The following is a 25,281-nucleotide window of genomic DNA, read 5'->3' as shown; positions in this document are numbered from 1 at the left end:
GGAGTAGAGGATACCATGTGCAACAAAATAAGCTGACTCCTCAGATTTCAAAGAGTCTAAGAACTGAGTTCTTATCCAGGAATCTCGCGTTTATATAGACAAATCACTAAAGCTACATTGGAGTTTGTTATTGAAAAAATTAGAGCCAAACTATGTAATTAGGATGTCAAGCAACTCTCGATTGCAAGAAGGTTCACCTTTTGCCCAATCAGTCTTACTCTCTATCCCAAACTACTTTATGCAATCCTTGCAACTTCCAAAAGGAGTGTGTGAAGAAATTGAACGGTTAGCAAGACAATTCATCTGGGGATCTAATACAAGTAAACGAAAATTGGCTCTAGTTGATTGGAACTCTATTTGCCAACCTCGCAAGAGTGGAGGATTACGCATCCGACACTTAAAAGATCAAAATGCTTCATTCATTTTAAAATTAGGTTTCAATCTAATTTCTAAAAGGGACGGTTTGTGGGTACAAGTCTTAAGATCTAAATACCAAATGACAAAAGCGATCCCAGAAAACATCACACTAGAAAACTGTTCAGCTCTTTAAAGAGGAATTGCAAAAGTCTGGCCATTACTAAAAGAGAACCTTTGTTGGTCTATTGGAACAGGAGACAATGTCAAATGTTGGGAAGATCCATGGATTCCAAAAATAGGTCCACTCAAAACGCATAATCATCAACGGAAGGGTTAGCCACGGAATGTTTAGTCAATGACATGGTTACAGCAGAGGGTACTTGGGACAGAAGATATAATTCAAAAGATTACAAACATTCCCCCTCCACATTCTCAAGTAGGTCTTGATAAAATCTTTTGGATACACACATCGAATGGGAAATTCACAGTTAAAAGTACGTTCCGAATGCTAAAAGGAAACACATGGAACAAGCGAGAGAGTAAATGGAAGGACGTGTGAAAATTTCAAAGACCTTAAAGGGTGCGGTTTTTCTTATGGCTGGTTTATAATCAACGATTGCTTACTAACCTTGAACGAGTTAAAAGAGGAATTAGCCAAACAAAAACATGCCTCGTATGCTATTATGAGACATAAGACATTTTGCATGTCCTTAAGGGATTGCCCAGTTGCAAAAGATATTTGGAAAATAATTGTGCCAACAACAAGATGGTCCCAATTCTTTTCCGACAATTTACTCGAGCGGATTCGATCAAATCTAGGAGCACATGGGCGAACAACAAGCCAAGAATTTTCCTGGCCCACGCTTTTCGAAATTTTACTATGGCGATTATGGAAAAATAAAAACCTTTTTGTCTTCCAAGAAATCTCATGGAGTTCTATAGAAGTCATCAAAGTTGGACAAAACAGTATAATGAAATTAGTAATAGTGAACCATCTAGGAGTAGGAAATTAGTAATAGCGAACCATCTAGGAGTAGGAATTTAGATCATTAAAACTTAGGCTAAGAGAATACCAGTTGATGTAAAAGAACTGCATAAACATTTAGTCGAAATCAAATACGGTAAGAAAACCGTAATCCTATAATTGGACATGCCTAATCAAATTATATATTTGCTTTAAATTTATTAAAATTACAAAAATATATTACATAATTGATGAAATAACACCTCATAATAACAAAGAACCACAAATGAAGGATCATTGTAATACAATTCCAAGCCAAACTCTTTTCAATAACACCCTTATTCCTGGATCAGTTGTGTAAAATAAGAAAATACAGTAAACATGGAAAAAGATTACATTTTTACACAACATGCATGAAACATAATTGAAGTGGTACTGGTAAAGCCAAGGATGAGTTGCCGGTCTCCGCCGCCCCTTCTCACTGGACAACAGAAGCACCGTGCCGTATTCCATCGCCTGTACCGCCTGCACGTGATATATTGGCGAATCCATGTTCTAGCCGCTGTAAATTGCAGTCATTGTTGGAAACGCTCGAGATGTTCATGCAGCTTGTATTCGGACCGTCATATCCGGCCATGCGAGAACAATGACTCTCTAGTTCTGATATACTATTCGTTTGATTATTGCAGATGACATTGGGCTGCTGGAGTGTCTTTTTGCTAAGAAAACGTCCTCCTGATCCCCTAACCCTATTCAGTGCATGACGATGTCGAGATTCATGAAGGTATGGCTGCATTTAATTCAAAGCAAAGCAGATCAGCCGCCAATGATTTTTATCATCATTGATCAAATACGAGAAACATGGTAACGTTACCGACACAGTTGGATAGCAAATAACTTACTATATTCGATACATAATTCAACTGCCGATGCCACACCTAACCTTTTAGACATTGCAACATCTAGGTCATTGTTCAAACAAATGTAGAACAGAAATCAATGTACCTTTCGAGATTTGACGAGTTTGTTTTGTGCCTCAAGCTTTGCACGGTATTGCCTCCTCCGGAGAATACCATGATATTGTTTTGGGTTAACATAAATGGGCTCATCCTCTGCAAGATCGAGAGGCAGTGGAATTCGAGTTGGAGCATTTCCTCCCAACTGGGCCTGAATCTGGTCAAATTTCAACAATGGAAGCGATCACAACAAAGATAAAATAAGGTTAAACAAGATGAAACCCATACCAAACCTAGACTGATGCTAGAGGGGCTCGGTCTAAGTACATACCTATCCACCACCCAAATTGAAGGCTCTGATCATAGAACTGAACCATGGGATTGACTTTTGACCGATTTTAAGATGAACAATATATATTTATATATAAACATAATATATACCTTGCAAGATTAGAACTCTTAAATTTCGAAAGTTCTTTCAATATTTATGAAATTTAGTTATGTGATTGCAGTCTATGGTCGTTTCTAAACTGCATTAGTTGATCATTGAGTCAATCCACGGTCCAAAACCTTTAGAATCGACTCTGGGTGGTTCATGGTTATGGTTTCAGGACCCCTAACCTAGTAACCCGGACCATGCTCAGCCGTATCTTTGTTGAATAAAAAGTGCATACTTACAATAGCCTGTGGCCCATATGGAGTAAACAGCCCATTGAAGTAAGCATTGGCATATGGATATTGAGTGCAAGCCTGAAACAGTATGAGAAATATTAAATTTAAAACGAAGACAGCAAAACAAGCTTACTCCTAATTGTTAAACACATACCATTGAGTGGTTATAATTCTGATGAGAGGGGCTGAATAAAGTGTTTGGATTGTTAACCAAGAAAACCGGCTTCACTTGACCCTCGGTATCCTTCTCACAACTTTCAAATGGACCTGCTGCATGCAAACATGATCACAATATCAGATGAACATCGTTAACCTGTTAAGCTTGACAACAACCTTCAGTCTTCAATAAACCGTGTTAGCAATCCGTTCCAGTTCGTTCAAAAACTAAAGCAAAGCCAATTAACGCATCAAGAATAATGGGAGAAATAAATTTCTCAAATTAATAAACAAAACATGTTATGAGACTCCTAATAAATCACTTCCAGAAGAATCAATACCGGATTCTGATGGATCACGTTGAGAACTGGTCACTCCAATGGCACCAACTTCACAATGAGTTCGATCAATTGCTTGAACCGTTGTCAATTCCTGGTCAGGTAGTTGAAGATCTAAATGCTTCGCGTGATGATAGAGTTGAGACGGAGTTTCCACTTTCAAGCTTATGTTGTGGGGTAAAGGCTCTTCAATTTGCTGCTCGTTCAAACTCCACCACGGTGTGCAACTGACAGATAAATGGGATAGGGAACGAACAGAGCTTTCGTCAAATGTTTTCTTCGGAAAATTTTGGACCCGAACAGCCATCTAATTCATCAACTGTCCTGATGCAAAAACACAGAGAATCCTTATAAGCAAACAATATTTGTAATCATAAAACAGAACAAAGACATTGCACAAAGAACAACAGAATGCAACACTTCGAACTCAAGATCACGACATCCAAGCTGAGCTAACACGAAAGCCAAAAGAACTACTAAAATTCAATCTTGCTAGTAAAAGCAAACCGGGCCTCCGAATAGCAAGAGCCATCGGAAAGATGAAATGTCCCCAAAATCGAACATACAATGCATAGCCAAGACTTCAATTAAACAAACTCTATAACCTTACCATATACCATACAACATAAACCAAAATCACAAGCGAGATTTTCAATATTCGATCACTTGAATTAAAATTCAATCGAAACACGTACAAGAACAATAATAACAATGCAACAGATGGTTGATAGAAATGTTCCTTACAAAATTTGAAGGTGAAAATGAATGAACATATACATATTGTAGATCTAATGGCAATTCAAACATGTCTAAACAGCAAATGCAGACCAAAAGTTTTACAGTCTAAAAACTTAATGCTTATAGTGCAAATCCACCAAAGAATCCATAAAGTGTTGATGATAGTTTTCCATGAATCTTATGATATTAGAAGTAAACCCTAGTTCTAGACATTAATGGACAAAGGGGCCAATGCTACATTTCATATATATAGATACACACGCACGCATACACACATACATACATACAGTAACCATAAACAGATTACAGATGAAAATAAGAGGCGGGGGGGGGGGGAGGAGCTGACCAATAATTATCACAGTCTAAAAGAGGAAGATAAAATGGCTGGGGGATATATAAAAACTAAATCTGTACGGACAAGTCAACAACTGTACGGGCTGGTTAAAGGACATGAAATCCCCCCACCACAGTATATAATATATAGTAAAAACATAATCCACCCCAAAAATAAGCCAAAACAGGAAGAACATAAACAACAGTGGCGAATCACTTTACCAAGAACAACAAGTACAAGATAATCAATCATCAACATCAGCATCACCGACATGCATTTCAAGGAAAGCAAAACGAAACCCAATTATGAGACAAATAATTAAAGGGGATTTAGAAAAAGAAAGAAAGTAAAAAAGGAAAAGAATCAAAAGAAAAAGAAGATGGATTGAGGTAAAGCAAACAAAAGAATAAAAAAGTAGTAATACGGGTTATAAAAAGATTGGATAAGTTTGAATCAAACTAAACAACGAAAAAAAAAATAGATAGTGGAAGAAAGAGGAAAATTATAAACCTATGGGATCTGATGAAAGCATGAAGAAGAAGCAAAGAGTTGTTCTTTTGCTGGGAAGAACTTAGGCATGTCCCCTCTCTTGCGACTCTCCAATCCAAATGTTTTCCTCTCTCTTTAATTAAGACCGAGAATTACATAGGTTGGTCAATTTTTTAAAATTTTCTTTCCAATTTTATTATAATTTAGTTTTGGACTTATTTTAATTAAATATATTTTGTTTTATAGTTTTTCAATCTAAATTTTTCAGAAATATTTTTAAAATAATTTAAATAATAAAACAACCAATAACGTATTTGTTAAAAATATTTTTATATAAAATTTTAAATTATTATAAAATATTTTATATGATAAACATAAAATAAACAACAAACTTTAACTTATTCAAAAAATATTTATTTTCTCTGAACTCAATTCTTCCTCGTTAAAGGTGACTAAATTATTAGTAAATTTACATTTTGATTATTCGATATCAAAACCTTACAAGTTGAACTATTCAAAAAGTTATAAGTTGGTTACTAACCTATTAACTTAGTAATGAGTGTCGGATGTGGTCGTTAACTTACTATTCATTGTAGAGTAAATTACATTCAATGCCACTCTACTATTTGTAAGTCTACACTTTAATCAATCGGTTTTTTTAATGTTAAAAGTTGGTTATTGAACTATTCGATACTTTTAAGGTTTTAAGGATCTCATTCGCAATTCAATTCCAGTGATCTTGCCATCATCCGGCCTCCTTCTCAAAGAGACACATTGAACCAAAGTTTTTCCCCTTCTCTTTCAACTATATGGTTTAGCTTTCCTTGAAATGACCTGAAATTCTGCTAATTTAAACTTGAAGTCATAACAAAGAAGCTCTTTGTATCGTCGCATGACTACCTACTCTGATATGTGCCTCTTTGTAGCAAGACTTTCTTCTTGACCTTTTGAATTCAACTAACTCTTAACTAAATTCGGTACGTTTGAGTCTTCTTTTTATATTTTTATTCTCTTTTCTATGATTCTATTTTGCCTCTTTATTTCCACATGTCTTGCTTGGGGCTTGCTAAAAAGGAGACTTTATTCTCTCTCTCTCTTTATGTACTTTTGTTTGCTTTGATTGTGATTGTGGTGATATTTAGTGGTTGGTTTCGAGTAAAGATAGTGAATAGTTTGATTGTGGGTTTTCTTGGGTTATGATTTTGGCCAAATGAGAAACAATGAATGAGTTAAAAATAAAAGATTGTTGAGTTGGTTGAGTTAGAGATGAAGCATGAGGTTAACTGTAACTTTGTTAGGGTTCGGGGATTGAATTGTTATTGATACTATTTGAATTATTAAATTATGAAGTAACAGTATAAAAATTGAATGATCAAAGTATAAATTTATTAATAATTCAGCAACCTTTGAAACTGAGTCATCAATTGTAAATTTACTTGGCCTCACATCTGAACCACATTACCAAGTTAACAAGCAGTGACCAAATCGTAATCTTTTAAAATTGAATGATTTTACTTTTTGTTCATAAATTGTACGTGTCTTATCCCTTTGTGTGGACCGCACTTCTCACTCCTTTGTTTTTATTTTATTTATTTTATTATAGCTTCCCGCCGCCCTTCACTGTGTATATTTCAAGCCCACGTGCTAAAAAAGGATATGATGTTTTAAATTGGTTCGTGTTTTCACGCTCTGGATGCGAGCGTAAAAGTTGATAATATATATTTCCCCTTTTTATGGTCCAGAATAATGGATTTATTTTTTAAAGGTCCTTCCTCTTTGGAAAATATTGAACATCAAATAACCCTTTTGAAATTAGAGATGTTGAAGTTCAAGCTCTATTCATAAAGCCAGCCTAAATGATGCGTTATTCATTCAAGTATTAGGTTGGTGTTGATCGAAAATCGCATATGCAAGTATTCAGTATTATTTCAAGTGATATAAAATATCGATTTTAAAGAGAACTATTACTAATTGAAACATTAATCATCAAATATTATTTTAACCTATCTAAGTTAACGATAATAATTTTTAACTAATTTAAAAGTAAATAAAATAAGTAATGTAGATTAAATCAAATAAACAATCAATAGTAAAATCCTAGGATCACAATTTCATCTAATGCATTAGCTAATCGATCCATCTCCACTCAATTTATCCTAATAGAGTTTATTATTAATCTGAGGAACTAAAATTTCCTTAATTCCTATGCCAATAATGTAGACTAAGTTGATTAAGAACTGCCCTAATTATGGCTTCCCAAGGTAATTAAGTATATTCCTATCCTAATTACGAATCACGGATTGACCTATCTTATTAAGATCAAGAGTTACTTATTCTAAACCTAAAACGAAAAGTCATCTTTTGATTTCTTTATGTTTTTTCAAACTAATAGGTGGCCAAACTATTGTCAAAGAATAACAAGAATAAATGAATAATCTAAGCTCTACCAAAAATAAAGAGATGAAAATAGATCGCATTCAATTAACTAAGCATGAAACCCATTATAACCCTAGAAAAGAGATTTAGTACATGGAAAAATTGGAAAACATCTGAAAGTTAACAAAATAACTAGACATGATAAAAGAAAACAAGAAGGAAAAACGATGGAGAAACCCCGTATTCTCAATGGAATCCATCGATTCTTGGTGCGTGAAAGCTTAAGCGTCTCCTTTTTTTTTTCCTTCTTTTTTTCCTTTTATAACCCTTAAAATCGTAACTTCTAAAAACTATTAGGTATATGCGCTGCTCCAACAGAAATTTTCGTTGGAAGGGAAAGTTGCCTGTATACTTTTGCTGGGCAAAGACATAAATCTGCTTATGTCAAGCTATTTTTTTCCATGCTTTTTCGGACCTACATTGGATGAGAGCACATCGAAAATTAGCTCGATTTAACACTATAAATATATAATCAACTTAAAATATCAATGAAATAAATTTCTTAAAATCTAACAAAATTAAATTATAAATAAATTAAAAATCCTAAAATCCTACTAAAATAAAGAACAAATATCCGTTAGAATTTTTAAATTAAATGCATAATGATAAATTTAACCCTTAACATTCTCATTTCTTGTTAATTTTAATTAATTAATTTATTTTTTTGCTAAATTTGATCTTTTAAAAAGTCAAAATATTTTTGTTGAGACTATATTATCAGTTCAAACTATATTATCAGTTCTAACATTTATTTGGATGATGTTGGAACATTTGTTTCACTCATTGTTCGAACATCTTATTCGAACAATGATTAAGATAATAGTTTGAACATCTATTTAGGACATCTATTTATAGGTTAAGGTTGACGTTTCTAACTTAAGTTCTCCATAGCATGTTTCTCAATTAACAAATAATCCTGTAGTTGTGTTGTTAGTCTTCCTTCAAGTTGCTGATCGATATTAAGAGAGGTGGAGGAAGGATGACAATTCTTATTTTAAGCTTTGTTCTTATAATTTTATATGGCGACTAATCGAACTGTTTTATTCGAATATGAATATCTTATTTGAAATTTAAAATGGAAGGTTTTATCTTGAATAATGCTTCAATTCAAATACTATTTTTATCTACTCAAAGTTGCTTGGAGAAATTGTCATATTTGGCCAATAAATATACAGCACCTATCATGTGTCAATGACATCTTTTGCTTAAGTTTCTTGTGTACTTGTTGCTAGCATTCGTTTTGTATTTAGCACTCTTTATATCCGTTTTCTTGCCAAGTTAAAAATTGTTGTGAGGTGGTTTGGGTGAGTGGTAGCTTGTGCTTTAGCCAATTATGGATCGATTGTTGAATAAATTATTCACTGAGCAAGATTTCGCAGAGCAAGGTTATTATTCAAACCGCATTAACAAAGTTTGCCTACTTATTCCCCTTTTTGTTCCAAACTGTGTTTAAATATCAATTGGGACATTAAGTTAAAACAATGTGCAAAGTTGTTCATTTCAATTGGTATCAAAGTGAGCTTTAAGAGTTACTTGAAGATGATTCTTTGTACAATTTGTAACCATGGAATCCATGAAAAAAAGTTTCATCTCTCAAGTTCCAATACTAATTGGATCCTTAAACTATGCTTGTTGGAAAGCTCAAATCAAGGCTTTCATAATGACAATTAGTATCAGAATGAGCTTCAAGAGTTAATTAAAGACGATTCTTTGTATAATTTACAACTATGGAATCCATAAAAAGAAATTTCATCTCTCAAGCTCCAATACTTATTGCATCCTCAAACTATGCTTATTGGAAAGCTCAAAATCAAGGCTTTCATAATGCTAGTTGATGAAGCTACATGGAAAGTTGTTGAGGAAGGTTGGACTTGACTTGAAGTCACTAAATCTAATGGGACAACAAAGGCTAAAGAGAGAAAAAAAGAGAGAGTATAAAACTAGGAAACTCCAAAGCTTTATATGCTATATTTAGTGGAGTGAGCAAGTCAAGATAATTTCCACTTATGAAGCGACAAAAAAAGCATGGACTATCCTACCGAACCAACATAAGGGAAATGCAGCTATTCGAATGTCTACATTACAAAATTTGACTACCAAGTTCAAAAATTTGAAAATGAATGAATATTTATATTTATTATTTTATTAAAAATGATTTTTAAGTAATTTTTCTAATTGAGTTGGTTTTGAGTTGACTCATAATACCAATTCATTCTAGTACATTATATGTATTATATTTAAAATCCCTTGCTAAGTTGATCTCATAAGTTAATAAACATTAACTCAGTTGAAAATTGTTTAAAGCGTTATTTTTTAACCACCAAATTATATTATTATAAGAGTGTCTTTATTTATATAAAGAACACATACAGTGGGACTTGAATATAAAACACAACGAGCTTTTAGTACTACATTTGATAGGAGTATTATTTTCTCAACACAGTTTAGCATGCGAGTTAACAATAAACTAACTTCACTTGCTAATTTTTAGCCACTTACATTACTTATTTCGACAAAGAAAAAGAAATATTTTTATTTATTTTAAATATACATTATTTTTACTAGAGCCTTACTCGTTATTTTATTCTCAGTTTAAATTTATACTAATTATTTTTTACATTATAATAACTTTTTAATACTTATCTAATAAATAAACTTTTCATTATATTAATGCACTATATTGCCAAATTACCAAATGAAGCATTAAACCTTTAAATTTATTATCATTGAGAAGATTTAAGTTTGAACATTAGAGGCGACATTGTTGTGAGAGACAGTCATGAACTCCGAGCATAAATTTTAAAATGGATATAACGATATTACAAAAAAAAAAAAAGTAACTTCACCACTTTAATATATATATTTTTTATTTTCACATGATTTTTTGTCACTAGGGGTCTCTAACTAGTGTAATACATGTAATGGTGAATGTGCTATTTAAGTTAAAGCCCATTTTTCTGCTCAGTATATTGAGCCTCCAAGCGAACCATCAATTTCCTCCAATAGGCCTTCTCAAATAACCCAAAGCCCAAAAAGGCAAAAAAATAATTTGTCTATATCTATCTATATGTATATTATGTATAATGCTTTTAATTGAGTTGGTGTCACTCATAAATTAGATTTTAATTCAATTGTGAATTTACTCAAAACCCATTTATTTTACAAAGCAATAAATATTATTTCGATAGTAATTTATTTCTTTCCTTATTTTCATAAATCTAAAAATTTATATGCATGTGTTGAGATTTGAATTCAAAACACCTTAATATTCACTTTCTCAGCGATACCATTCATGTTTAGCTTTTATGTTAATTTTAAATTACATAATTATTTTCATCAAGGTTGTTTGAACTGGACTGGCCAGTCGAGCTGAGATATCGTTCCAAAAAAGGGCATTGAAACAATTGACTTGAGAAACAATCTAGATTGGATGAACTAGATTTTTAATATTTTTTTAATCAAATTGGATGGACTGATTGAACCAATTAAATTGACGAATCGGTGACTTGACTGGTTCGATTATCAATCTGATTCTGAAAATCTTAATTTTTATTCACACAATAAATGTGCCATAATCTAGTTTTTATTAAATTATGAGTGAAAATTTTATATATCAAATATATTTATTAAACATTAAATGAAACAATGATTGAAATAGTAAAATTGATAATTTAATATTTATGCAAAAATATATAATTTAAAATATAAAATTTCCATCAATAATTTTTTATTAATTTATAAAATATAAAAAATAAAAATACCCTCATACTGTTATAAATTACTTAATAAAAAATATTTTTTTCAGCTGGTGATATTAATTTTATTGAAGGCTTTAAGTATAATGTAGATATTATAATCGAATTTTAAAAATTACATAAATGAAGTGTAAGTTTGGTAAGTTTTATATAAATGAAGCCCGCTTTTTCTTATTCCCACCAATTTTCTCTTCCTTCTTTATATTTTATTCCTCAATGCATTTTTTCTCTTTTTAGTTTATATATTTATTTTATGAGCATCTTTATTATTTTTATAGGCTGTAATGAATAGATGTTAGTGTCTATATCATTAATCCTCCATCAGTTACCAATACTTTCTCTTGAAAAGTGGATTGATCATAGGTACTTGAATGGTGTCTTATCATTTGCTTATTGATATATTTTTTTATTAGAGTTTTTCAAAATAATAAATAATTTCATGAGTCAATTTGGACCTATGTTATATTAAGTTTTATGTGTTTTTTTATTTGTTTCACATTGTTTAATAAGTCTTCCTTTTTGTTTTAAGGAAAATGGTTAAAGCTTTTTTTCATCTTGTAGTCATGTTTTTGCAAGTGTATTTTGGAATATATTTAATGTCCTCCTCTTTAGTTTAATCAATGCTTGATTCTTTTGTTGATTATTTCTACTGCTTTCGACCGTTTGGGACTAGTTCCCCTATCATGATAAGCTATTTGTAATCACCTCACATAAGTCATGCTTTAGTCGTGACAAAGTCGATTATCAATATGCTGCAATGTTTTATTATTTATGAGGTTGAAGTCTTTGTAGTATTGATTGGTCTTGCCTTTTATCACTAATGATGGGCATTAATTTGTTTTCTTTTCGGATTATATGATCGAATTCATGGAAGGAATTTATTAAATTATTTCAATAAAAATAAAATGAAAGCTGAACTAAGCTAAAAGAGAAAATACATAAAAGAAAAAAAAAATTAAACAATAAACTTTTTAGAACCAAAATGCAAACTCTTTTTTTTTTTTTTTTGGCCGGACCATTACTAATGAAAATACATGAAAAGAGAGAAGAAGCGATTATAGAGAGAACCATAAAATTCATGTTTTATTTATATAAATTATACATGACATGTTGATCATGGCCGGGTTTAAGTATGATATTAATATATTTTATGTTTGTCCAAATTTAGCTTGATTTAAAATACGGGCCTAAAAATTTGTCCAAACTCGTTCATATTTATAAAAATATTAACCGAAACTCATTTTAGACCATACATATTATATTTAATTTTTAAAAGATATTTCTATTATTTTATTTTAATATTAAATAATTTTATACTTTTATTTATTTATTAAATTTTTTATATAATCATCTTAACATTTTTTTAATTTTTGCATTAGGATAATATTATATATTTAGTATATGTTTATTTTTTAACGTGTTCTAAATTACTTAGTATATAAAAATAACATAATATAAAGTATTATAAACTTAAAAATAGGTGGGTCAAGCTTAAACATTAAATGTTTAAGCTCGAATCCGACCCATATATTAAATAAGTTTAATTTTTTTATTTGAACTTATTTTTTGAGATTAATATTTTTATTTAAATCCTCTTAAATTTTAAGATGAATTTTCAAAGGTGGTATTATTGCTCATGGGATTCGCAGTGTATTATTTAATACTAATGGCATCAGCAGCACTACAGTATGTAACATCTTACAGCACTGCAAGAAGTAAACCCGCTAATTCCATATCCGTGCAAAAAAATGCCGGTAAATCCATCCGGTTGCAGGTTAATAACAAAAATAAAGCAAAAAGGTTTAAAAAGCTTTTCACACATTACAGCGATCAGAACTATCTCATTACAGCGATTCGCTCTCAAGCAAAAAAAAAAAAAAAAAAAAAGCAAATGCAGCTTCTTACTGTCTCTAATCTCCTCCGAAGAGAGAATTGAGAGGTGATTTTTTTTTTATAAATTATGTTTTTATTTTGTTTGTTGTAAAGAATCTCTGATCATTTTGATTTTAATGGTTGGATTGAAGAATTCTTGAACGATTCGTTGAAACTGCGAAAGAAAACTGAATTCCAGAAGAATAATGCTGACGTGTATAGCTCGTTCTAAACAACCCGGTGATGACTTACCGAGTCAACTCGAGGAAACTGACTCTTCCGCTACTTCTAGCGCTAAGCAGAACCAGGCCATCAAGTCCCTCACTTCTCAGGTAATTTAACTCTTGTTTAGTTTACGAAGTCAATGATTTTGAATTCCTTGATCTGTGTTTTCCTTTTAACGATAGTTTTTCTTTTTTTTTGCGTGTGTGATTTAGTTCAAGGACATGGCGCTAAAGGCGTCGGGGGTGTACAGGCATTGCAACCCTTGCACGGCGCAGAGCCAGTTGAGAAACTCCGGCGAATCAGACGCTGAGTCGGACAGGTCCAAGTGGTCGTATCGCAGGACGGGGAGTTCGAGCTCGACGACGCCGAGGGCGTGGGGAAGGGAGATGGAAGCAAGGTTGAAAGGGATATCTATATCGAGTTCGAGCGAAGAAGCGACGCCGAAATCGGCGAGTGGACGCCGAATCCAATCGGTCGTATTCGTCGAAGAAAGTGAGCCTAAAGAATGGGAGGCTCAGGTGGAGCCCGGCGTGCTTATTACCTTCGTTTCGCTCCCTCACGGCGGCAACGATCTCAAACGGATACGGTTCAGGTGCGCGCCCTACTCTTTCTTTTCTTTCTGTTTTTGCAGAATTCAACTTGCATTTTCGGAGACTAGCAAAAATATTTGAATTTAAAAGTGAATATTAATTTTAGATATTTATTATTCAAATTTGTTATATTCATTAATCTAAATTTGTTTTATTTTTATAATTATAAACTTAGCTGAATGTTTTAATTTTTAATTTTTAAAGTTAAATATTACTTTTAATTTATAAAAAAATAAAATTATTTTTTAGCGAAAATAATTACTAAAATATTAATTTTAGCATGATGATAACGTGACAACTCGCATGATAGTTTATAATATCATTTGTTATATATGTCATGTCAATAGATTCTAGAAGTTGGCATGGCCCGCCCCTAAAATGGAAAATTACCTTTTAAGTTTTCTAAATTTTTTAAAATTTTAAATTAGTAAAAATAAAATTGTACTTTATCCCTAAAATTATGAAAATTTGATTTAATCCTTTAAAATTATAAAGATATAGACTATAAAAATTAAAATTTTATTCGCCCTTAAAAATTTTTTGGCTTACCCTACATGTCAACAAATAATTAAAAATTATAGAGATAAAAATCAAAACAAATCAAAGTTAAAATTAAAAATATAAAAGTTCATAAAATTAAAAAAATTAGTGTGGAGTATACGGAATTTTCATGCAGGCTATTGTGTTTAAAATTTTAACATTTTAGTTAGTATTCTCATTAAAAAATCATATCGACTTTTTTTTAAATGTTAATGGTCAAATTTAACTAAAAAAGGGTCAAACCGATTAAAATGTAAACATTAAGTGTTAAATTTGATATTATCCCTTTTCAAATAATAATTTTGAATATAAAATCTCAAATTTAAATAATAATTTTAGATTTTAATATTTAATAAATTTGAATATCGTTTATAAAAAAGTAAATTCAAATGTTGGTTTACCTAAAATGTTAATTTCATCGCATTTTATTCTAAAATATGAGTCAATGAAAACGTGATACGTAGCACGTTTATTTAGAAGTTGTCAATTAAAAAAAAGAGATGAAATTTATAATTTAAATAAAATTTTAAATATTTAAATAAAAACATAAAATTTAGAAGTCAATTTTGTAATTAAATCTTTTTATTTGACATTATTACGGTTATAGTTATTTTAGAAATTTCATTTACTGTTTGGAAAATCACTTTAGAGAATGGATGGGCACGTCATCAGTCAGGTTTATATATATATTTTTTTCAAAGAATAATTGTTTTGTTTTTCTTGTTTTATTTATTAATTTTTTTCCAACCATTTTATTTTATTAATTGAGGCGATAGAAGTATGACTTAGAGATTGTTTGGATGTCAATTTTGGATGCCTAATGTTTTATTTTATTAGAGTTAATTGACACAATCTTTTATAAAGTGATCGATTTTTTAAAAGGAAAAAAAAAAGACTTTCCTTTTGTAAAGAGAAATTTTATTTGCTTGATCATCGGCAGCCAATTTAAATAAAAAATTAAATTTTGTCACTAAAATTTATAAAATTAATTATCATTTTGTAAGATAAATTTATACATGATTTTTTAGTCATTATATTTATAGAAATTAGGGTAAAGTAAAATCTGGATACTAATTCATTGTAAGTTTCAGTTAGGAATTTTCATGTAAATTTAGTCTTAGATTTTAAATTAATTAATATAATAATTTGAACAATATTTATTATATTTTCAATGAAATCTAAAAAATAAACGTATGAAATAATTACTCTTATTTTATTTTCCCTGACCTCTTTATCTGCCATTTTTCTTGTAATGTGTCATTGAGCCAAACATAGCCTTAAGCAACATTTTGTATAAAAAATGAAAGAAAATTTTAGGTGAGGGCCCCTATTGTGTAACAGTAGGTAGGTTGCCTTCACGCCTAATGAAAAGCAATACAGAAAAAGTCCAAAAGAAGAACTCATTGTGCCTTAGCAATGGTGTGTGGGACATGATTGATTGTGTTCAAAGCCTTTTCACTGAGGCTTTGTCTTCGTGTCGGATAAGCCTCTGCCTCTGTCTCTGCCTCGGCCCTTTCTTTTCATTTCAAACAAAACCAGGAAAAAGAAAATTCCCATTTACGCCTGATTCTCCGTCGCCTTGTCTTCTCCCGACCCATGTTTTGTCATTTTCTTTTTCTTTAATTAATTAGGGAATATTTAAAAAGATATTTATTTATATTTTTATATATGATCTTTTTGGGACTTTTTTATATATGATTTAAAATATTGCATATATAAATTTTAATATATTAATAATTTGGGTTATAACACATTCCCTTTAATCATTTGATGATTGCAATGTTTATTATATTTCTCATAGGTTTTCAAGTCATTAAATAGTATTATCATTGTCAAATTAGGACTTCATTTCCAAGGACATGAATAAATATTATTATTATTTTTATAGTTTTGATTTATGTTTTTCAGTTCTTTATCTTTTATGAAGTATACATATATTTGAACATAAAAATGGGGATATGATTCTTCAAAAGACTGTCTAAATATATGAAAGTTCTTGGAAAAATTGAACCTACTCATGTCAGACTTGAAAGTTCTTGGAAAAATTGAACCTACTCATGTCAGACTTGCATCCCGATGTGACACTCACACTCACGCTTTTAGCACAGACCGTGAACCACTAATTTCTGATTTCTGGTATTCTAATCTCGTGAACATCAGGAGTGTGCTGAAATATAGTTTATTTTCTTTGACTAGTCGGGAAATGTTTAACAAATGGCAAGCTCAAAGATGGTGGGCTGAGAACTATGACAGGGTCATGGAACTTTACAATGTTCAGAGGCTTCATCGCCAGGCATTTCCTCTACCAACACCCCCAAGGTCTGAAGATGAGGCAAGTTTTTAGCCTGTTACCAGCTTAAACATAATGAACTGCATCTACTTTATGGTACTTCATGCCCTTCGCTAATACTGTCATGAACTGAAGTTAGTATGTTGCGTGTATCTCAAGACGTCTGGTAATTCATGTATTACAGTCCTGTTCTTATATTTTTCCATGCCATACTCATGCTTAAGACATCTAGCCATGTCATATAATTGTGTTGTATCCAGCATTGACGGGTAATGTGTTTTTTCAATTCCTTACAGAGCTCGAAAATGGAATCGGCAGAAGAAAGCCCTGTAACACCACCATTGACCAAAGAACGCGTACCTCGTAATTTATACCGTCCAGCGGGGATGGGGATGGGCTACTCATCCTCAGATTCACTTGATCAGCACCCAATGCAGGCCAGGCATTATTGTGACTCTGGTCTTACTTCAACCCCAAAAGTTTCTAGCATTAGTGGTGCCAAGACAGAGATATCATCAATGGATGCCTCTATGAGGAGTAGCTCATCAAGAGAGGCTGATCAGTCCGGGGAGCTATCTATCAGTAACGCCAGTGATCTCGAGACTGAGTGGGTTGAACAAGATGAACCAGGCGTTTACATTACAATCAGAGCCTTGCCAGGAGGCAAAAGGGAGCTTAGGCGAGTTAGATTCAGGTATGGTTCAATGAACAAACCTTTAACTTCAGTGTGTTTGCCAAAAAAACAATTAATATATACCAGACCATTATTACTGATAGAGAAATGTGTTCTTTGCACCTAATATTAGGAAACTTGCAATATCTCAAAGTGGTAGAAGTACACTGTTTCGCACTCTTCGTATTTGTAATTCAACACTCATGTTTAATGCACATCCGGACATGGATATAGGAATATGACCCACCAAATACATCTAAAAATGTCAAGTAACCACAGGGAGAACTATCATGTTGTAGGTAAATCCTTGCAGTCGCTGCAAATGCATCTTACAAGCTACAACTATCTAAAATTAAATTTAGATTAGTTCATATGCCTCAAATTTGTCACCCCTAGGTTCAATAGCAATCATTGTTAGTTGAAATCCAGATTTTAACTTGCCCTCTCCTTTTCAGTGCCTAGCATACGGTCTATAGTTTTCATTAGCACTGCTGTAATGATTGTTTCATATCAAATTATAAGGCCTTAAATCAGCTATCTATTGATGCTAATTATAGTGTTCTATTTTATGCATCGTCATCATGGGCAGTGTCTTTATGCTTTGGCTGAATTATATTAGAAACCTTTACTCGTTTTGATGAGTTCAATATTCCCCATATCGGATACATTCTATTTTAAAAAAAAAAATTATACATTTGAAGGTATATCTTCATAATCATATCTTGGTATATAGTATACAGGTACTTAATTACCGGTTTCTGTTAGGTTGGATAGTAAGGAGTTTGATGTTCTTTATGCAAAGTCTAATGTTCAAATCTTATGGACAGAGAAACAACACTGAAAGAACTTTCTCCCATCAAGGTCCGACTCAGCTCGACTCTAAATTTAGCCGAGACTTGTTGTGACTATTGGACACCTGATCTAAAGAAAGATAAAATTTAGGATACATAAACATTAAAGGCTCACTAGGAATACTCCGAAAAGCCAATTGTCTCCTAGATTTGACTTCATTTTTAGGTTGATCCATCCAAGTCAATGATAAAATTAAGGTCCACCTTAGAAACAATTGTCATTAGAATTACCAACCATCATAAACAGATTCATTAGCCATAAATCATTTGTTTTTAATTTTTTTGTTGACAGCATCATCACTGTGAATCTTTCTTATTTGACCAACTATTCCATTCCCATGCCACGGCAACAAATCAACTTTAATTTCCATCAAAATTTATCTCATAATAATTAGCTTGATCCCTCACTTTTACAACCTCTAATCATGCAGCCGAGAAAGTTTCTTTTTTGGGTATAATCAAAATATTCTTCATGTCTATTTTACGGTTCATAAAAACTAATACTTTCGGGTTGTGCAGCCGAGAAATATTTGGAGAAATGCATGCTAGACTGTGGTGGGAAGAGAACCGAGCCAGGATACATGAACAATACTTGTAATTTGACCAAATCAAATGAGGTTAGCCACACCAGCGACTAGCTTCTTTTTGTTTGTTTGTCTAAAATTGTGGGGTGTGTGTAACTTTTTGTTCCTCTCATTTTCTACTTCTGCCATACTTGTTGAATCCCTTTCTACTCAGATATATAAGCAGGGGGATACTGTGTTTTGGGCACTGGTTGGTTCCTATCTGGGCAACTAAGTTTTCTTTCTTCCTTTCTCTCTTCATTGTAGCTTAGAAGTAATGATGGTGGTGGTGGTGGTGGTGGTGGTGGTGGGTGGGTTGGGGGGGTTGTATTAACATGTCTTGGTGGATAAAGGGCACCTACTATATGTGTTTGCATCATGGTAAAAGACATCCAATGTCAATGTAAGAATGTTATTTATTTTTTTTTGTTACTCATTTGGATCGGTATATAAGATCTCAGTATGTGTTACAGATGAATATATTGTTTATAAAGTGATATGAAAATTATTAATTTTTCATTAAAGTTAAACTCCAAACAAATTATTTTATCTGCAATTTAAAAATAGTAGAGGTACATACCAATTACCATGTACTTTCACTAATTGGAATCTAATGTCTTGGGCTCATCTAATGGGCCCAAATTCAGCCCAAATAGCTTAAGAAGCAAACATGTCAAAAGGAAATGAGGGTTTGGGCCATTAGCCAATCATAGAAGTTGTCACCCAAAATTTTATCCTTAATGGGGATTGGACCAATAAGATAACCTTATCCACCAATTCCAAATTGAAAAGCTGCCACGTAAGACATATATAGAGCTGTGAATGCCACGTGGCACATAAAAATCTCAATTTCCCACCCCTCCTCTCTAAAACACTCATTTGCCAAGAAATGGAAGGAGGTTTTTTGGGGGGGGTTTAGACTTGTAGGGTGAAAAGAGCAGAAAAAAAGAGTGAATGGCTTCCAGTTCAGCTGCTTCAATGGCTCTGCCCTTAGCTGGAGCTACTCAAAACAGGATGCCAAGTTCTGAGGCATTCTTTAAGCCACTCCCGGTGAAGCCATGGAGATCAATGGGCGCTGTTAAAAGACCCAACGGACGGCTCCAAGTCAAGGCTGCTTCTTCTTCGTTCAAGGAAAAGGTGGTGACAGGGTTGACAGCAGCGGCGCTGACGACATCGATGATGATCCCAGAGGTGGCTCAAGCAGCTGATGGAGTCACCCCATCTCTCAAGAACTTCTTGCTCAGCATAGCGGCTGGTGGTGTGGTTCTGGTCGCCCTTGTTGGAGCTGTAATTGGTGTGTCCAACTTCGACCCTGTCAAGCGGACCTGAGCTGAGTTCATATAATTCTCTCTCATGCTGTACATTTTTCTTTTAATGTTGTCTGTTTAAGAATGTTTTCCAGTTATAAACTGCCGTAGCTGTATTTTGGTTGAGATCCTTTCAGCCTCTGAAATTTCTTTCCAATTTACGCTAATTTCGACCCTTGGGGGTTGGAGGGGGTAAATGAGAAACTTAATTAAATCTTACTCAAGTTGGATGTTAAAACACGAATTTAATTTCATTTCAACAATGGATGGAGCTGAATTCGAGTTTAATATATGATTCGAACAATTTGAGAGTATAACCTGCGATCGTATCTTCGTATTTATGTTTAGATATCATGAACATGCATTGGATCCTACACATGTAATTCAGAAAAGGAAAAAAAAAAATTGAAGAGTAAATCCATCGTGACTAAGACATAATAATCTATTTCACTTTTCAATTTTATATAAAAATTATTTTAATTTTCGGTTTTAGCATTTAGATTTTTTCCTTATGTATTTCATATTAGTAATTAAATAATTTTAAAATAAATAAATATTAAAAATATACTTTTAAATTTGTATCTTATAATAATTTTTAAAATAATTTTAATTTTTTTGAATTTTTCAAATTTTAAAATTAATTAATTATTGACGTGGTATCTACTTAGCGTTAACTTTTTAATCCATTTTGGAACGACTAAACAAACATTATAAATTTAAGAAATAAAGGAGATGAAAAATTAAATAAAAATTCAAATTATTTTTTTTATAGAGTTGGAGGGCTATTCGATTTTCTAATACTCATTCGATTGAATATAAAATTTTGGTATCTTTATAAATGATTATATTTTATTTTTCATTATATTATATTAAAAATTAAAAATATTTTTTAAATAGAATATTTATTCGTTTAAACCATATAATTGAGTTGAAATTGGATCCAACAGATTAATAATAAGTAATATTATTTAATTATTAATAACAAATAAAATTATATTAATCATATTTCTGTATAGTAATTTTTTATTCGTTTTAAACTATATAATTAAATATATTAATTATTTATTAATAACATATATTATTTTAGATTAATTGCGGCTTATTAAATGTTGCAATATAACAATTAAAATAAGCATCACTGGTCAAATTTCAAGTGTATGTTTTTGATACATAACAATAACAATGCATAATTTTGATATAATCATGTAGTTTATTGATGATCGAAATTTGTAACATAAGTGAACGTGTTAATCAAGTAATAAAGTAATAAAAAAGATATCATTCTCACGAGGGTTAAATTTTAAGTTGTTGAGTACTAACAAATTGGTTTTATCTAATGCATATAAATAAAAATAAATTATCGATTCTACTAAAATTAAACTAATCAAACTATAAAAACTTTACTAAACTAAAGCAATGAAAACTTTCAAAGTTTGTCAACCAATTTTATAGACTTGGAACTTTAACTTCACCTAATCAGGTTAATCAATTATCCCTTATTCAATTGTTCAAACTGTGTAATTACTAATCTAGGATTCAATGGCAGTAACTAAACTCTTCTAGTATCTAGCTAAGTTAAACACCCTTCCCCACTAGTTATGTTCTTATATTAGGCAAATTGGGTGAAGTCCCTAAGAATAAACTTATTGAGTTGATTAGGGCATTAGGTATATTCCTACCCAAATTGCAAATTAACTTGTTTATCAGTATTACTTAAGTTAATCCTAATCTATTCAGTTTAGATCTCAACTCTAACTTTTTTTTTTAAATAAATCAAGGTTATCAAAATTAATACAACTTGTTGATTGGGTAAGCAAAATAAATAAGCACAAGGTTGAATAAATAATTCAAGGATCGAAACATTGAAGAGAAAATAAATTAATTAACTAGAAAATAGGATCCTTCATTATTAAAAAGATAGAATTTAATTCATATTGAGTTGAGAAAATAACAAGAAGATATCCACAACAAACTTACATCAACAAAAAAACAGTGGGGATAAGTAAGGGCCTTGGGCCCTCTTGGATAAAATGGACATATTGCAGTTTAAGTTCACTTACTATTTAGTATTACAAATTAATTTTTTTGAATAAAAAATTTCAGTTTGGCCCTCAACAATTTATATTATTATCCTCATAAAAAGTAAAAAGAAAATAATTAAGAGAGAAAATGGTTAAATAATTTATGGTGAGCTCTTTGGATTTTTTTTTTTCTTATCAATGCAAGTTTGAAATTTTCCTTGGTGCGAGAGAGCATTTCTTTAGCTCCCAAGTGATTTATTCCTCTTTTCCTCTTCTTTTGTTCTTTTTAAATTTTGCTATCCCTGTTTTTAGGGTTCATACTCGCATCACTCCATTGTACGCAGAAGTTGCAATGGAACGAACTATTTATTGTCAAAATTTCTAAATTGAAGAGCTTATTCCACCACACTGAATTAAATCTGGTAGAGCGGAAGGCTTTTTTTACCACTTTTTTCTCTATGCTTCAAGTCTTCACTTCTTCATTCGTTGCCTATAATTGAGAAAAAAAAATAGCAAGTAAACTCGAACCAACTTTGAAAATGATCAAAATTGAACAAAATTCAAATAAAATATAATGTAAACTAACATGAATGCTAAAATTACCTCCTAAAATACTATGAAAACTATATTAAAGTAACTCTAAATATGAGAGTTATCATTTATTCATCATTCTTCAATTGACTTATTGTGTTTTGTCTTTCGCGCGTATTGAAAAATTTTATTAGATACTTATGGAACACATCGGGCTAAACATGCCAAAACTATATATTCAAATCTATGACCAAAAACTTAAACCTTAAATCGAAACTATCAAAATCTTATTTATCATAACCAACTGTATTTGTACATGTCCATTAGTACCCACATATTCTGCAAGGTAACCAAACCAACACATTTCATATGGACAACACATTTCTTTCATTATTGAATCAAAAGCAATTTGGAGAACTAAAAGTTCACGGAATAAAAAAAAATCCCTATTAAATCTATTGTCCAAATTTGATATCCATGGTACTTTTTTTTAGGTTGTAATTAGGGTATTCACCGTTGATAGAAGTGATTAATCTCCTCATTGTATGTACTCTCTAAAAAGATAAATGGCTAGTCATAAAATATGCTCTATTACTATGAACAAGGATTGAACCCCAATCATATGATTAAAGGATGAGGTGAGCAACTACCATATCACACTTCATGGTTACTGCATGGTACATAATTTGGTAAAGTGCAAATGTTAATATAATATTTTAAGAAAATGAATAGTAGGATTTTATTAGATTTGGTGAAAATAACAAGTAAACCCTTTTACTATAGGGATCAATTCAAATTGGTCATTCTACTATTAATCGAAGAAATTCAAATAATGTTTTGATAAAAAAAGTTAGATTTAAACAAAGTTAACATTTATTGTTTAAAGAATTACATGAAAATCATTTTTCTATTTGCAGTTTAACTCCAAAAAAAACATTTTATTTGCAGAATCATAAATGCTTTAAAGATATTTACTTTGTTAAATAATAAATGTTAACTTTATTAAATAGAGGAGAAAACTAATTTAAACTTATCCACAAACCTTATACTAATATCATTTCGTCTTCTAATTTTCTTTAATACAACGATGATTCGAACCCAGATTATTTCCGAAAAAGATCAACATGTAGATATTAGCCTAACATGTCAGTTTTCTCATATTAATGTTTTAAGTCTAACATTAGCCTAATAAAAATAGTATTTGATAAAGTTGCTATTGGGTCCAAAATGAACCCAAATAGCTTAAGAACCACACAAGTCCAGAAGAAATCAGTGTTTCGGCCATTTAGGGTGCCACTCAATGGCCATTAGCCAATCAATAAAAGTTATCCCACCCAAATTTCAACCTCAATGGAAGATAGCCTTATCCACCAATTCTAACTTGAGAAGCTGCCACGTAAGACAGATAGATTTGTGAATGCCACGTGGCACCAGAAAATCTCAATTTCCCACCTCTCATTTCTTGTTCCCTTATCCCTCCTCTAAAAAAAACACATTTGCAGCAAAAACAAAAGGAGGACGATTTTTTTGGGGGGTTTAGACTTACGGTGTGAAGACTGAAGAGAGCAAGTAAAAAAGAAAAAAAGAACCAATGGCTTCCACTTCAGCTGCTTCAATGGCTCTGCCCTTAGCTGGAGCTACCCAAAACAGGATGCCAAGCTCTGAGGCATTCTTTAAGCCACTTCCGGTAAAGCCATGGAGGGCAACGGGCGGTATTAAAAGACCCAACGGAAAGCTCCAAGTCAAGGCTGGTGCTTCTTCGTTCAAGGAAAAGGCGGTGACGGGGTTGACAGCAACAGCGCTGACGACATCGATGATGATTCCAGAGGTGGCTCAAGCGGCTGATGGAGTCACCCCATCTCTCAAGAACTTCTTGCTCAGCATAGTAGCTGGGGGTGTGGTTCTGGTCGCCATTGTTGGAGCTGTGATTGGCGTGTCCAACTTCGACCCTGTCAAGCGGACCTGAGCTGAGCTCATATTGTTCTCTCAGATGCTGTACATCTTTTTTCTTATGTTATCTGTTTAATAATGTTTTTGCAGCTATAAACTACCGTAGCTGTACATTGGCTGAGACCCTGTCAACTTGTGAAATTTCAATCTTTTTTATTCAGTAACTCTAAAATTGCCCAACACTTTGTTTTCAAATGTAGGATAATACAGGAATGCATCAGATACAAATATTTGTATTTGTTTTTATCGAGCTTTTGCCTGTATTCCAAGGTAAAGGTTGCTGTCATATTCTTGTATCCATTTTTGGATATAATGGAGACATAGTTATACATTGAAGATATGTTTTTATTTCAATTTTTTTGCATGTAATATAGGAGGTCATTGGTCGCATCGTATCCTTATCTTTTGTGTTTAGATATCATGAATATACATTGGATCCTGGAGTAATGCAGCGCACAGCTCGCACGCCACGGCGCTCCTGGGCAATGAAACCCGCATTGTGGCCTGCTGCCTCAACTCCGAAACGCCCTGACTTCTATTTTCATGCTCGTGCGGTTTTGTCTGGTTTATTATTATTATTACTATTATTATATAGTGTTTCTTAAAATCTAATCTTTTTATGATGTCGAAAACTATACCAAAAACATGCATACGATTAATAATGTTATTTTCT

The 25,281-nt window shown here is 31.9% G+C and overlaps 4 protein-coding genes across 6 annotated transcripts; 3 read left to right on the top strand and 1 right to left on the bottom strand.

Annotated features, from left to right (window-relative positions):
• Positions 1 to 1,520: 1,520 nt before the first annotated feature.
• LOC108461829 (nuclear transcription factor Y subunit A-7-like) lies at positions 1,521 to 5,191 on the bottom strand. Of its 3 annotated transcripts, none has more exons than XM_017761780.2 (6): positions 5,026 to 5,191; positions 3,447 to 3,767; positions 3,104 to 3,219; positions 2,956 to 3,027; positions 2,327 to 2,494; positions 1,521 to 2,111 (listed from the first exon to the last, which is right to left on the bottom strand). In XM_017761780.2, the coding sequence occupies exons 2-6, from the start codon at positions 3,748 to 3,750 to the stop codon at positions 1,800 to 1,802; spliced, it is 972 nt and encodes a 323-aa protein (XP_017617269.1). In that variant the 5' UTR covers positions 3,751 to 3,767; positions 5,026 to 5,191; the 3' UTR covers positions 1,521 to 1,799. The 3 variants fall into 3 exon arrangements, with proteins under 3 accessions (XP_017617269.1, XP_017617271.1, XP_017617270.1); XM_017761782.2 differs by having other exon boundaries at positions 3,104 to 3,216; XM_017761781.2 differs by having other exon boundaries at positions 3,447 to 3,762.
• A 7,819-nt stretch (positions 5,192 to 13,010) lies between these two features.
• Positions 13,011 to 19,091, top strand: LOC108463296 (protein Brevis radix-like 4). Its single transcript, XM_017763246.2, has 6 exons — positions 13,011 to 13,134; positions 13,220 to 13,399; positions 13,505 to 13,884; positions 16,619 to 16,754; positions 17,009 to 17,406; positions 18,756 to 19,091. The coding sequence occupies exons 2-6, from the start codon at positions 13,274 to 13,276 to the stop codon at positions 18,832 to 18,834; spliced, it is 1,119 nt and encodes a 372-aa protein (XP_017618735.1). The 5' UTR covers positions 13,011 to 13,134; positions 13,220 to 13,273; the 3' UTR covers positions 18,835 to 19,091.
• Positions 19,092 to 19,656: 565 nt separating this feature from the next.
• LOC108463030 (uncharacterized) lies at positions 19,657 to 20,232 on the top strand. Its single transcript, XM_017762968.2, has one exon. It carries the CDS (start codon positions 19,754 to 19,756, stop codon positions 20,126 to 20,128), a length of 375 nt encoding a protein of 124 aa, XP_017618457.1. The 5' UTR covers positions 19,657 to 19,753; the 3' UTR covers positions 20,129 to 20,232.
• A 3,884-nt stretch (positions 20,233 to 24,116) lies between these two features.
• LOC108463015 (uncharacterized) lies at positions 24,117 to 24,788 on the top strand. The gene has a single exon (XM_017762951.2). The coding sequence runs from the start codon at positions 24,250 to 24,252 to the stop codon at positions 24,622 to 24,624; it is 375 nt and encodes a 124-aa protein (XP_017618440.1). The 5' UTR covers positions 24,117 to 24,249; the 3' UTR covers positions 24,625 to 24,788.
• Positions 24,789 to 25,281: the final 493 nt, after the last annotated feature.

The sequence above is a fragment of the Gossypium arboreum genome, chromosome 13, assembly GCF_025698485.1.
Source record: "Gossypium arboreum isolate Shixiya-1 chromosome 13, ASM2569848v2, whole genome shotgun sequence".
Lineage (NCBI taxonomy): Eukaryota > Viridiplantae > Streptophyta > Magnoliopsida > Malvales > Malvaceae > Gossypium > Gossypium arboreum.
This window is presented reverse-complemented; position numbering and strand designations above follow the sequence as displayed.